At 35.5% G+C, this 14,791-nt stretch overlaps 1 protein-coding gene across 3 annotated transcripts in view; it reads left to right on the top strand.

Moving 5' to 3' along the window:
* Taf4b (TATA-box binding protein associated factor 4b) overlaps positions 1-14,791 on the top strand; it is a 200,642-nt gene that overhangs the window by 56,133 nt on the left and 129,718 nt on the right. For all 3 annotated transcript variants that reach the window (XM_057789330.1, XM_057789332.1, XM_057789331.1), the window contains exons 10-12: positions 711-880; positions 4,843-4,973; positions 10,148-10,273. In XM_057789330.1, the coding sequence (XP_057645313.1) occupies positions 711-880; positions 4,843-4,973; positions 10,148-10,273 (427 nt within the window). The remainder of the gene's footprint in view (positions 1-710; positions 881-4,842; positions 4,974-10,147; positions 10,274-14,791) is intronic.

Below are 14,791 nucleotides of genomic sequence, written 5' to 3'. Positions count from 1 at the left end.
TGAGAGTGTGTTTTAATGCATTCATTTGGTACAGAGGACATGTGCAAAAATGTGAATCATAAAAACAAAATTAATTTAGAAATTTGATTTCAGAATAGCTAGGCTTATAAATAGTTTCTTAAGGGACTTTATGTGATGTGACTTTATGATCTAGTGTTTCTGCTGCCATTAAGTGGAATAGTGGAGTACACAGGGGAAATCTTGAGAGGCTTTTAACAATCCTGGATGAAAGCAAAGAGTCAGTTTTCATTTCCTTGTCTTTCATTGTAGAGGATTTGTGGATGACTGGGGTAAGTCCAAATCTCTCTTGGTGTGTCTCAACTACCATAAGAAAAGATAAACTCTGGAACACACAGCAGGTTCTGATTTCTCTTCCGGGAAGCTTGCTCTTCTAATTTTAAAATCTTAAGAAGAAAGATAGTCTTCTTTAGTTCACTTCATTGAGTTTATAAGAAAGATCTGTTTCTGTTTTCCATATGAAGACTGACCTCGAATTGGCTGTGTAACCAAGGATGACCTTTAACTGCTGTTTCTCCTGCCTCTCAAGTACTGGGATTACGGTGGGCACTGCCATATTTGCCTAAGACCTATGTTTCTTTACACTCTGAAATCATGTATATACATGCACATGCATAGGTGTGTGTGTACACATGCACACATGCACAAACATACATACACACTATCCAAACTATAACTTTTTGTCCCTTTAGAGGTGAAGATGACATCAATGATGTGACTTGCATGGCCGAGGTCAACCTTGATGAAGAAAATGCCTGCATCTTAGCAACACATTCTGAATTTGTTGGCACACTCATTCAGTCATGCAAAGAAGAACCATTTCTTTTCACTGGAGCTCTACAAAAGAGAATTTTAGACATTGGTGAGTATGGAATTATGATTATTGATCTGATATGTATGTTTGTTGAAGAGAAATGTTATTTGAAGATATAGCCAAACTTTTCTAGATAAGGCTCTAGAAATATTTTGAGATTTCCTGAGTATTATAGAATGAAGCATTTTAGTTTAAAAATAGTTACTTCAACCTTTTGTTTTTGGGATAGATAATAGAAGTTAATAATTTTTTAATATTTTGTTTTTGAGTAGTAGAACTACATATTTTGCATGAATATTTTATATGTGCTGTTTTTAAAATATTATTACTTGTTGATTCTTAGTAATGTGTGTATACAAATAAAAGTCTATTTTAAATGCTGTATTTATAAATTGTAGGAATACATAATAAGAATCAATCCCTCTTTCCTTGTATCAATCCGAAAATTTAATTCCACTCTTACCATAGAAGAAAACTGAGCTAGAATATTAAGATTTTTCTCTAGGTACAGGGTGGTCTTTAATTGACTGCAGTGAATTTAAGAAAATGGAAGAGAATGTACTCTTATTATTTGGAGCCAAATTTCAATACCACGTGAAAGACTATAATATATAATATTTAATGTAATGAGAAACAGATTATAGATTTTATATGAATTATACCATATTTGGTTTGCTTCATAATAAATGAATGTTTTAGCTGTGATATATTGGACACTTTTATTTTGTAATTTAAATAAGGCCATATTTTTTGTGAGCAACTATAATTAACAATAGTTTTTTCTGGTATGGTTTTTGTTGGTTAGACACAAGCTAGGTTATCTGGGAAGAGGAGCCTCTATTGAGAAAATGCTATCATCAGTTGACTATAATGCCTTGTTATCCAGAGCATTGGCTCAGTTCTCTTGACCTTCCAAATATATTATTCAGTTTGGTTTAAATCTTCATTAAACGTTACATTTTAAATTAAATATTATTTTTGATTCTGTGTATATGGGTATATTCTCTAATGTGGGTGCCTACAGTGGTCAGAGGTGTAGAGTACTTCTGGAGCTTGAGTTACTGGTGATTGTGAACTTCACAATGTGGATGTCAGGAACTCTGTCTGAATCCTCTGCAAGTGCAGTATGTGTTCCTAACTACTGAGCTATCTTTTGATCCCTGGATGATCATTTTTTTAAGGTTTGAAGACATCGTAAGATAATAGCCAGCAATTCTTTCCCACATGGGACCAGGTGATCTCTGTCACAGATGTTCAACTTTCTTGTTCCAGGTGGAAAGCAAACAGGAGCAACATGAACAGAGGAGCAGGACTGTATCTTATTGGGGTTCTGGCTTCCTTTACAAAATACCATAGCCTTGAAGGTTTCAATGATGCATATTTATTGTCACAGTTCTGGAGTGGGAACGTCAGATCTGGATGCTCATCCGGATTCCTTGCCAGAGACTCCTTGGTGGTCTTTGGACAGCTCTCTTTATGTTGTACCCTCGTGATCTACTCTTACCTTATTCCTTTTGATAATTATACCTAAGGGCTACACATTAGTTGTCATAACTAAGTCACAAACAGAATTTCTGCATCTGTTTTGGGAGAGAAACAAACCTTTAATCCATTGATTGGATTCCTATAAAACTTTGTGCTTAGAAAGAGATGAGTTTTGACTTGTTGGCTGTAGTTTGCAGCCCTATTTGCATTAGGAGAATTGAAGAAACTATTTGTGTTTTCAGTTCTTAATGATGAAACAGAAGCAATATAATACAAAATGTAAACTGCAAAAATTCTCTGAATTATCTAAGCTTAAAGGAAACAGCCAAGGGGTGAATGAATGTTCATTTATTTTTGGAGGTGTTTTCCATTTATAATAAAATTCTTTCCTACACAATAGTTACCAACTGAGGGCATTCCTAAAGATAGAAATTACACATTTTGTGAAGGTTAGATTAAATGTCAGTATTCTTCATTTTTCTCTAATTATCTTAATTAAATTGCAGACATTCAATAAAGTCAATAGTAAACACACAAGCACTAACTAACTCTCCTTAATCAATTATGTTGGCTTTTTTTTAAAGTATTAAAAGTGGGAATTAATCTATAGTTTTTAACTTGTGCTTTAAGATTTGTTGCTTAATGAAGATAAGTTTGAACATTTGTTGTTGCATATACTCAGGAATTATTTATTAACACTTTTTCATTTCTACTGCTTCAAAAATATTATAGATTTTTAAAAATAAATACCAATTATATTTTATCTGTTTTGCTAAGAATCAAGTCCATAGCCTTCTATAGATAGTATAGATTTTTAAGTAAATTGCTTCAGCTTTATAAGTATATTGTTGTTTTCAAATTCCTCTTCCCCAAGAACTAATTTTATATGCTCATTTTCTTTAATCTTGAAATAACTTGGCTTCCCATGTCATTTAATCTTGAAATAACTTCACTTCCCATGTCTACCGTATGTTTTGTTGTGATACCTATTTATTTTTTAAGTTTGTATATGTGTGTGTATCTGTGAGTATCTGCATGTAAGTGCTGTTGCACAGGGAGGCTGTTGGAGTTACAGGTTGTGAGTCACCATTAAGTATGTAAGGAATTGAATTCGGGTCCTGGAAGAGCAGTGTGCGGGCTCTTAGTTACCAAGCCATCTCTGCCACCCGTGTTCAGTTACCATTTTAACCATGTGATGTTTTGAAAGTTTACTGTTTCTTGTATACAAGGCCCAACTAATTATTCACATTGAGTGTTTGTTTAAAGGTAGTTGGGAATTTGTAGTGGGTTTTTCTTTTCCCTTTGTTTCAGTTTGAATTGGAAATGAGCTCAGTTTTGCCAAAGTAATGAATTAGATTTTGAAGGCTTAGTTTAAAATAAGTTGGATAATTTTAAATCTTCTCCCTAGTTAGTTTACTTAGACTATGTTTTAAATTAAAATTTATTTTGTAGTAATGCCAAAGTATATTTGAGCTGTAATTAAATTATGTTTTTGCTGTAGTTCAGCCTTTGATGAAAATACGAGTATGGATTATATGAATTAGCATATAAAAATCAAACAATATTTTTAAATTACTGTGAAGATATATATAAATGTCTTTTAAAACAACATCAGAGGCCTGGGGAAATGGCTCAGTGGATAAAACACTTGCCCTGCAAATGTAAAGACTACATCACTAGCATTACATACACACACACACAGCACCATCACCATCACAACAGCAACAAAAAGAACACACAGGAGCCTTTAAAAACATATCTGACTTAGATTCTTTACTGCCTGTCTCTTTAGGTTTGCATGTCTATTGATTGCAGATCTATTGTTTTGTCTGAGAAACACTGTTTGGATACTGTTAGGACTGTTTGTAAGAGAGGTGCTGCTCTTGTTTGTCATTCAGATTCTTTTCTTCATTACAACCTGGATAAAACAAGTTGTTTTTAAACAAGTTACTGAAATTGATGGTGAAATAATGGCTTTTGAGCATATTTCAACTTGTAATTTAATAGGTTAATTTTTGAAAACATGAGTAGTGCAAAATGTAATTGGTAACAGACAAAAAAGATACTTTTATAGATCAGGAATTAACAGATTTATAATTTAAGTTCACTGAAATGAATGTCATGAATTGTTAACAGTGTCAAACATGGTAAAATGTGACTTTCCATTTTTTTTAATTACTAAAATTAACAGAATATAACACTAATTTCTGCAGTTACCATTTTCCTCCCTGAACACTAAACTTGATTTGTGTTCTTATTAACTTTGTCCTATAAATGACCTTGCAGGGAGAATGAATCTAGAGGCTAAGGGAAACAATGTCTATATTTTCTGAGGCTCCAGGCTAGGTTTTATTAATGTAATGTCTAAGATCTTTGAAGTTGTGACTTTACCAGGAAAATCATAATCTCCAAACCTTTATTCATAATGGGTATGACTTCCAGGGGGAACTGAATACCTGCTGTGCTAATTATTTCAATTATAAGCCACTACTAAAACATGTAATGGATTTTCCATGCCTCTACAGGTAAAAAGCATGACATTACGGAACTTAACTCTGATGCTGTGAACTTGATCTCCCATGCAACACAGGAGAGATTACGAAGCCTTCTAGAGAAACTGACTACAATTGCTCAGCATCGAATGACTGTTTACAAGGTAAAGGGAATCATCAAGGAAGTGTAGACTGTCATCTCCCGAGAAATGCTGAAGGTGGTTTCATGGACAAAGGTCCAAATCTTGATGTATTTTTAGAAGGAAGGTTGAAACTTATATTTCCTGTTAGTAGTTTCCTTAATTGCCTTACTTGGATATGCTTATATAGTAAATCAAATTAAAATAGGATTTGAAGTAGTGTCTAAAGGAGGTTTTGTGTTGCATATTGGAATATGCACCTGTTTTGTCCAAGGCTCCTCCTCAGAACTGTGTTAGGGAGGAAGCTGTGCTAGGGTAGAATATTGGTGGTGGGTGTTCTCTTTGGTGGTCTGGACTCTGCTGACAGATATATGGCTATTAGTTACATGGTGACCATGAGTGCTCATACTAGTGCCACTCAGTACTGTTCTTGACTGCTGCTATGAACGACTAAATGCAAGGATCGCCTGTCTGATTTCTAGTGTTACAAAATGACCTGCTCTTACCAAGATGAAAGTACTTAGTGTGTTTGAATTGTAGTTTTTATTGCTTCGTGGCCTTTAGGGTAAGATCAGTTGTGAATTGTAGTTTCAGAGCCAGGGAAATAACTAAATGATTGTGGATTTTAAGAAAAGATAATGGGATGAAAAAAACAACCCTTTATTAAAAAATGTTGAGAGCTAGATTTCCAACATGTTGGTAAATAGGTAACTTCATGAGGTTTTAAGTTTGCAGTAGGATCATTCATTGCCAGCCATACAGATGCAAAGAAATCCAGAATATCTGCTGCTGTTTCCCTAGCAAGCTAGCTGGAGAAACCAACCATCTTACGTACATTCTGCTTCATGTAGAGCTTTGGAAGATGTATAGGTATTAAGGTCCTTACTTTCAAATTTTTTGTGAGAATTTATCAGACTGTCTTAAAAATATGAAATCAGCATCATAAAAAGCTGTGGAAAACAGTGTCAGTATTTCATTTTATGTGAGTTTAGGAATTTGTCTCTTTTTGTAGGTTATCTATTATGTCAGTTCAGTTGGCGGTAGTAATTGCCAATTGATAGTAATTTTGTTTCTGATTCTTTCTTGTGTCTTCTTTTTTTCCTTTGTTATTCTGGTTAATGGCTTCTCTATTTTATTAATCATTACAAAGAACCACATACTTTCTGTTTCTCTGTTGATGGCTGAGCAAGCCTCTGATCTATGAGTAAAACAGAGTATCATTAGAAATCATTTTATTGTTACTTTTTTTTTTTTTAAGGCCAGTAGTATTTGGTTTTACCCTAGGTCTCTGGGCTATCTAGTCTCTGGTTCTTGGTCACCCGAGCAGTGTTTGAATATGGGTTTCATCTCGTGGAGGGGTCCTTAAGTCAAATATAGAACATTCCAAATTTAAAAAGTTGTAGAGAATTTAAAAGAACCCATCACTCAGAAGTCTAACTTTTCTTTAAAAGTCAAAAAACTCTCAACTGTAAGATCCTATAAGTTAAAGAAAAGTTATATACTTTCTTACTTGAAGAGGAAAGAACCAGAGCACCGTTACAACCAAAGCGAAGCCCTAGTCCATTACAATCAAAGCAAAGTCCATCAGTATAAATAGCTCAGTATGTGACACTCATGGTCTTCTGGGCTCCAAAGGCTTTCCTTTCACCAGCTCTGCCATTTACAGCATACCCAGTTTGTCATGAAGTTTCAATTCAGCTTTTTCCCATAGCTGCTGCTGTCTTTTGTTGTCATTGCATGGTCCTGGCATCTCCTGTTGACTGGGGTGTCTATGGGAGAAACACCTTCATCGTTTGCCTCCTGGGCTCTTTTCAGGGACTCTGCCCTTACCACATGGTTTCAATAGTCTCTCTCCATTATGCCTTCAATCATGGGTCTCCACTGCAACTGAGACTCTGCCTTTGAAGAGAATGGCTGATGGCTTCTCCTGGCATCTTTTTAGGGACTCCAGCCCTTATATACAGACCTTTTTACTCTATTACCTTTTCATGCCTGAATCTTACACATTGTCAGGTTTGGCTGTCAGCATGAGATATACAGCCTTGGCCTACTCTGGACCACAGTTTCTAACCCCAAGGAAATTCTCCCAATAGATTTCATTTCAGTGTGCCATTCAAAGTGCCATTCAAAACTTTGTTGTATAATCTTCAGGTAGAATCTTTCTATTGTATCAGTTACCTTGTTACCAGGATTTGGTATCCATGGAAAATGTGTAGTATTTACCCTATTTGAAAGACCTTGATCACTTAACTTAAAGATAAATACCTTCTTAACTTACTGTTATACCATTGGCTCTCAAGTTTTTTTAATGCTGTGACCTTAATACAGTTTCTTATTTTGTGGTGACCCCCAACATAAAATTACTTTTGTTGGTACTCATAACTGTAATTTTTATACTGTTAGGAATCGTAATGTAACTATCTGGTATGCAACCTCTATGAAAGAGTTGTTTGACACCCCAGGGGTCAGGACTACAGATTGAGAACCACTGTGCTCTGTATTTACTATTTCTATTGATTTATCCTGCACCCTTTTCCCCACATTCATTCTTTAGCACAGCTAGTATTGCTGTCTCAATATTATATAGAAAGATAAAATTATCTTTTAAGAAGAAATTAAAAACCACCTAATTGCATTTGAACATACTTTAAAACTTACCACTATTTTATGGACGTTAATTGTAAAAATAGTATGTGTATCAAAGATTTGGCCTGGTCCTTCTGTCTCTTGAGATTTATTTTTATCTATACAATAAAAGAAATACTCCACAAACTATTAAAAAAACGAGCCACCATTATTAAAAACAAAATTCTAGGCCGGGCGATGGTGGCGCACGCCTTTAATCCCAGCACTCGGGAGGCAGAGGCAGGTGGATCTCTGTGAGTTCAAGACCACCCTGGTCTACAGAGCTAGTTCCAGGACAGGCTCCAAAGCCACAGAGAAACCCTGTCTCGAAAAACCAAAAAAAAAAAAAAAAAAAAAAATTCTACCATCTTTCCTACTCTAGATATTAGTTACTTTTGAAATTCTTTTACTTGATTAGATATAGTGTTCTAATAGGTCATAAACTGAAATTTAAATAAAAATGTAGAAGTAATCTAGTATGTAGTCTAGTGATCTTTTTTAAATTTGTTTTTTCGTTTTTTTTGTTTTTTTTTTTTAAGACAAGATTTCTCAGTGTAGCCCTAGTTATTCTGGACTTATTCTGTAGACCAGACTGGCCTTGAACACAGAGGTACGCTTCCACAGTGCTGGGGTTAAAGATGTGTATCACCACCACCCAGCTCTGCTGACGCTGCAGTCTGTGCTGTGGCCATGGAGAGAGAAGTTTCACTCTCCCTGAAAGGTACTGTGATGGTTCCTTTAGGTGGGGCCGCCTGATGGTGCTAATATCACCTGAGTCTGGGTATCTAGTGGCTTTCATACTTTTGGACGTGAAGACTTTAGTTAGTTGGTTCACCGAGACAGGAAGGAACATGATAATATTGGGGTTACCTATTACTTAACAAAGGTGGAAGGGATTTAGTAGGTTAGGGAAAGATAGCTATTTACTGTAGCTAGAAGAAAAAGGAGAAATTATGCCGCAGGCAGTTGTATCTGAATTGGTAAAGGAAACAGAATGAGAATGTGATATGGTTAAATTTTAGAATGCCAGTGCTTTTTAATTTAGTGTTTATTGTCCCTTTTAAATTAAATTTCTGTCTGTAAACTGTCTCCGGAGTTTCTGAACACAGAAATGGTTAAGATGAAGTATTTAGGAAACTGCTGTAATTGTGCTTAACCTCTATACTTGGCCTATAATGTATTCCACATTTTATCTTGTATTATTTAACTTTAAAGACCATTTGGGAATTCTTGTATTAAACTTTAAGTAAAATAAGTAGCACTAATACATCCTTCTTCCTTAAACCATGTAATATTCTTTTGATCTAGTTAAATGCCAACAATAAAAATTTAATTTAAAAAGAATCTTGGGCATATGAAATCTCTTAGTCTAAGCTAATTGAAGCAGTCACGAGCACGAGGATAAAGTGGAGACAGAGATGGAAGTAGTGAGGTGCTGGGTTCCCAGACGGGCGCTTACTGTGAGCTCAGGGTTGCGTTGTTTTTGGCAGTAAGAGTCTCCTCAAGTGTTGACTGCTGCGATTAGATGGCAGGGTAAGTGTTGATTGTTTAAACCTTTCTGCTTCGCCCACAACAACCCACATATGGATATTTGTATTATAGAGGGCGCTAGGTGACCATAGGTGAAGAAACTAGAAGATTCTTAGATTTGAAGGCACTGTTATTGTACTTTAGCATACCCAGATAAGTGAGATAGTTTTAATTTTGTCATTTTTATGGAATACTGAAGGTAAGAAAGTAGAGTTTTTTTGGTTACAGTTTTCATTTGTAAATTATATGCTTTCCCACTACTTGGGAAGCTAAGGCAGGATGACTTCAAGTTCCAGGAGATCCTGGTCTGTATAGCGACAACCTGCTTATAAATAATTAAATAAATGATAAATAAGCATATTATATACAAGACCGTCATTTTGGGGGAGGTGGGGGGAGATACAGGGTTTCTCTGTGTATCTCTGGCTGTCCTGGAAGCCTCAACTGAAGTAATCTGCCTGCCTTTGCCTCCATAGTGCTGGGATTAAATCATGTGCCACCACCTCCTGGCTTGTGATTTTAATGTTTCCCATTTTATGTTCTATTAGGATAGAAGTGTTTTAGTTTATTTAAATTAATATTCTAGTTAAGATTAAGCCAATCTATTTCTTTTTCTTAGCTGTCTTTTTCAGTAAGGTGATTGTTTCTTGCTTTTCATCAAAGATTTAATTGCTCATGTTTATGTCAATAGATAGGAATTAATTTGACTAAGGGAGATTGAAATATAGGTAATGTTATATTCTACTGGATTCTTTTTCCTATTGATAGGATCTGTTTGACTTAATTACTTTTCCTGTCTCTTGAGAGTAGACTTACTAAGGAAATCTTTCTGAAATGTAAATGCTAAATATCATCTCTCAAATTTTATGGTTGATTAAAGTTTCTGGCTTTTATTTGTTTGTTTGCTTGTTTAACAAAATTTAAAAAATACTCTTTTCTGAAAAATATAGTTCTCTTTGTGTATCCGGTACTCTTTTGTATTGTTGATCAAAATGCCTAAGGCAAATGTATTGCCCAGAATCATAAGACTGTTTTTTCTTTAGGGAAGTGAAAATTACATCTTGTCTACCGATACCCGATCACAACTCAAATTTCTTGAACAGCTAGATCAATTGGAGAAACAGAGGAAGGATCTAGAAGAAAGAGAGATGTTACTAAGAGCAGCCAAGGTAAAGCACTGTGTGACTTATAGGAATGTGGCCTGGCAATGTGATCACAATTGGCTTCATCATTGACTGATAGTCTTGCTTTTATTAAGCCTTTAGATTTCTCTTAAGAATATCTTAAATGAAATTACAAATATGGTGTCTCATAGCCAAGGTGGTGTGGGGTGGTAGCTTTCTGTTAATTTAGTTAGTGAATCATAATCTTTTGTCTGCTCCCCCCAATTCATATTCTGGTATACCCAATATAATTTTTATCCAACTGTCCCTAGTCCCATGTTAAACTTTTATACACATTTTAGATTCTTAAGCTACTATTTGGTATATACAAGTTGAAGTTAACAAGAACAGTTTTTAAAAGACAGGAAGATTGCGATAGTGTTAGGAATAATTTGGAGTATATGGAACAAAATAAGTTGATGGAAAGGGGTTAGATAGGGAAGTGACACGAGTGCAGGCAGAACCATAGACCCTGTTCTTTGTTTAAGTTGTTTTCTAGGACTAGTAGTTCAGTTCTACTACAGGTTTACATTTTGTGCCTCTACAGCTCTTCATAGACAGACTTGGAGCTTCACGAAAATTGTAAAGGCTGAACTCCAGAGTCTTAATTTTTATTTTGAGGACCTTTCTTTTAATTTCTCATGTTCCTGAAAGATTTATTTTTTTCCTAGTTACAGACTATTATCTTCCCCTTTTCTTTTTTTCTTTTTGAGACGGTCTCATCATGTAGACATGGGTGTCTTGGAACTTTTCCCCTATGTTAGGTTGGCCTTGAACTCATAGAGACCTGCATTCCTCTTCTTCTTGAATGCAGACATTAAAGACATGCACCATTACACCCAGCCCACCAACTACTGTTTGTAACCCCTTTAGTCTCCTATGATGAGACAGGATCTGTGTGCTAATACTAGTGTAGCCCATACAGTCTTTGAACTCACTATACTATTGCCTTTTCTGAAGTGCTGTGACTTACAAGGGTCAGTCATGATATGTGGCTCTAATTTCTTCTTTGATCTATTTTAAAACAATTTTATACTTACATTATAGTATCAAATCTATACATTTGCCCTTTTCTAAGATTCTGTCATTTTCTGGCATTTGTTCATCTCTACTCATTCCCCCACCCTTTGTATGCACCTGATACACACAAACTTTAGTTTGTCAGTATGTCCACCTTCCCTTTAACCTTAGTTGAGAGGTTTTTTTTTTTTTGTATATTTACAGTTATGTAACTCTACTAGACAATTCAGAGACTCATTGGAAAGCAGTCCTGAGACATAATGACTCATCACCCTTAAATATTCTAGTATGTATTTACAAAAATCAGAACATTTTGTCTTTTTAGGATGCTAGCAGTGTTAACACTGTTGTGCATAGCACAAACCCCTGTTCATATTTCATTAGCCATCTCACTTGTTTCTTTTCTTCATGTTCCATTTTTCTTTTCAGAAATAAGTATTTCATTTAGTAGTTCACACTTTTCACATTTCTTCTGACAGTCTCAACTTGTCTTATATACTTCTTTCCCTTAGCACTTACAAGATCTTACTTCCAACTTATTTTCTATGTTATGACCTTCACCTGCATTCATTTGGTATTTTCTTAGAACTTTATGTAAGCCATGTACTTCGGACAGATGTACACAGAGGTGATTATACATTTTTCTGAACTAATAACCTCAAAAGGCAACCTGATAATCTGGGCATGTAGTTATCTACCAGTTCTTTCCATTTTAAATTGACCATCTTCCCTTGAAGGTTTTTAGTTTTACATGGATTAGTTTCATGTTCATAAATTGTATCAACATTTTTTCCTTATCTAATTTTCATGCATCAACCTTAACAAGTTCCTGAATCAGCCACTTCTGTGGAGATTGCCTGACACTAATTATTCCCATTAGCTTACCATCACATATTAACCCTCTGTTATATGAAAGGCTTTCTTCTCCTCCCTTTTCATGAATAATGAACTGTGGGTTCGTTCGTTCATTCATTCATTCATTCATTCATTCATCATTCATTCATTCATTTGTATTTTCTGCCTGCCTCTCTACCTTCAAATAACTGCAGAATTTTTTTCTCCAGGAGTCAGAAAGTTTGCTTTTGTTATTATCCTTAGCATGTTTAGCTTATGTCTTCAGTCAGTGTATATATCAATGACATTCATATATTACCAGCTTAACTGACTCTTATCTACTGTTTCCTTCATGCTATTTTATTGGCCTTACCATTATGATCACTGGTTTGTGTCTTCCTGAGACATCCCAAACTTCCATAAGGATGTGAGCATCATAACATTGTCACTGCCCTGCTGTCTCAGTCCCAAAGTGACTCCTTTGCTGAGAAGGGCAGGTATATGGGACAGGAAGATATTTTTCTTGAGCTTAAACTCACTGTTGTAACTAGGTAGTTTGTTTGTTCTTTATTTCTAGTAACTGCATTAAATAAGGTTATAAAACTATTAAATACTATTCTAGTTATTATTTATGTAAGATATCTGGTTCTTAGTCTCTTTGGGTTTTTCTTCCTTTTTGAGGTAGAGTGCTAAATATTGGGATGCCCTGGGTTTTAGTCCTATGCCTTCTATGTCTTTGTGTTCTCCTAAGATTATACTTCCAGCTTGGTCTACATTCTGAAACTTTTGGCATGTAGGTTAACTGGTTGTTTGCTATCACTTTTCTGGCGAATAGGACTCTCAAAGTGTTTATGTCCAAACAGACTTCTGATTTTTCTCTCCTTTAATATGACTTTTTCTAACTCAATCAGTAACAACCTAATTTACCATAGGTTCATGGAAAAAAACCTAAATGTCACCTTTGCTTCTTCTCCTGCCCATGCCCAGTTTTCTCACACTAGTCTACAGTGTCCATCCTCTCTTCAGTACATTGTCACCACCCTAGTCCAGGACATTTTATATATTCTATCTTATCTGATCTCTTTTTCCTTCCATATCCATTCATAAGAATGGTTTTCATAATAAAAACACATAGTCTTCAAGGTGTGGTAGTTCATGTCTTTAATCCCAGTACTTGGGAGGCAGAGGCAGGTGGATCTGAGTTGAAGACCATCCTTGTCTACACAGTGACTCCAGGACAGCCAGGACTACAGGACACACTGGGTCTCAAAATAAAACATAGCTTTTACTGATTTTTTGTTGTTGTTGTTGGTTGTACTTATCCAAACTTCTTACAGGACTTCAAAAAAGGCCTTACATTATCTAGTAGCTGACTTGTCTTTGACGCTCCTTTACTCATTCCATTCATCGTGCTCACGGGTCTGTTCCAAGCTTGTGTCCAACTTAGGACATTTCACCTTTCGTTTGGCATCTGAAACTGACAGTTGATCCTTTTATTTCACTGTATACTTTTCATTAGATCTTCCCTATAGAAAGTTAGAATTCCTCTCAGTTGCTTAGGCCAGAATCTAGATATTACTTTTTCCTCTTTAGTTTGTATCCTGTATCTCGTCTACCACAAATTTGGTTGGCGTTACTTGCAAAATGGGATTTGAATTTATTTGTCATGGTCATCTTTGCTGTACTGCTGTTCTAGACTGCATTCATTATCTTCTCGGCCACCCTCTATTCGTAGCAGTTGTTTGACAAGAGTTTCTTAATTATGTGGGCACCTGTGCCTTCAGTCATAGATCTTTGTAGTAAACAAGATCTTTGTAGTATGCTGGAGCCCCTTTCTTAAGGGGTTGCTCCAATGTATTCTCATTCTTGTGCTATGTAATAATAGTATTCCTATTACAATAGTCTTCCTTTAACAATCAGTGGCTGGTTGTTAAAACTACAATTAAACCCTTCTACCTCTTAAAATGGCTACAGGGCAACACATTACCCTCCTTTCTCTTCATGTTTTCTAGTGCTTCAGACACATGGTCATCTTGTCTTTACTCAGGCTTGCTGTCATTTTAAGGCTTTGGTATTTACTGTATCTTCTTATTTGAATTCTCTTTCATAATGCCTTAATGTGACTAGCTATTTCTTGTTATTCAGACTTCTATTCATATGTTATTCATCAGAGATAGATGTCTAACCCACTACCGTACTAGAGAAGTACCTACCACATTCCTCATGCTCATTTTTATTACGTTTTGTTTTTTTATAGTATGTAGCATTGGTTCATTAAGTGTTGTAGAGGATCTAAAACTAATAAAAACATTAGAATGTGCTTAATACTTTTGCTTTCAGAAATTACTCTTTTTAAGATATTTCATTCAAGGCTAGTTGAGTTCTTGATTTTAATAGCTGTTGAAATAACATATGCTTTGTCAAAATGGCTTCACCTAAAGATGAGCCAGTATTGTTTGTTTTCATTCATTTGAGCACACACTTCTTTTCCTTTTCTTCTGTTCAGGCAAGTTTTCATTTTGCTGTGTTCCAGCAAGAACAATGTCATGCCTTGACTGGACCTGACTGACATTGTTAGCATCATTTTCAGTATGTGTTTCCTCCAGGCTAGAACTGCAGCAGCCGGCCCAGATGATGAGGAGGAGGGGGCCAGGGCTGGAGTGCAGCTAG

This window comes from Chionomys nivalis, chromosome 14 (genome assembly GCF_950005125.1).
Source record: "Chionomys nivalis chromosome 14, mChiNiv1.1, whole genome shotgun sequence".
NCBI classification, from domain to species: domain Eukaryota; kingdom Metazoa; phylum Chordata; class Mammalia; order Rodentia; family Cricetidae; genus Chionomys; species Chionomys nivalis.
This window is presented reverse-complemented; position numbering and strand designations above follow the sequence as displayed.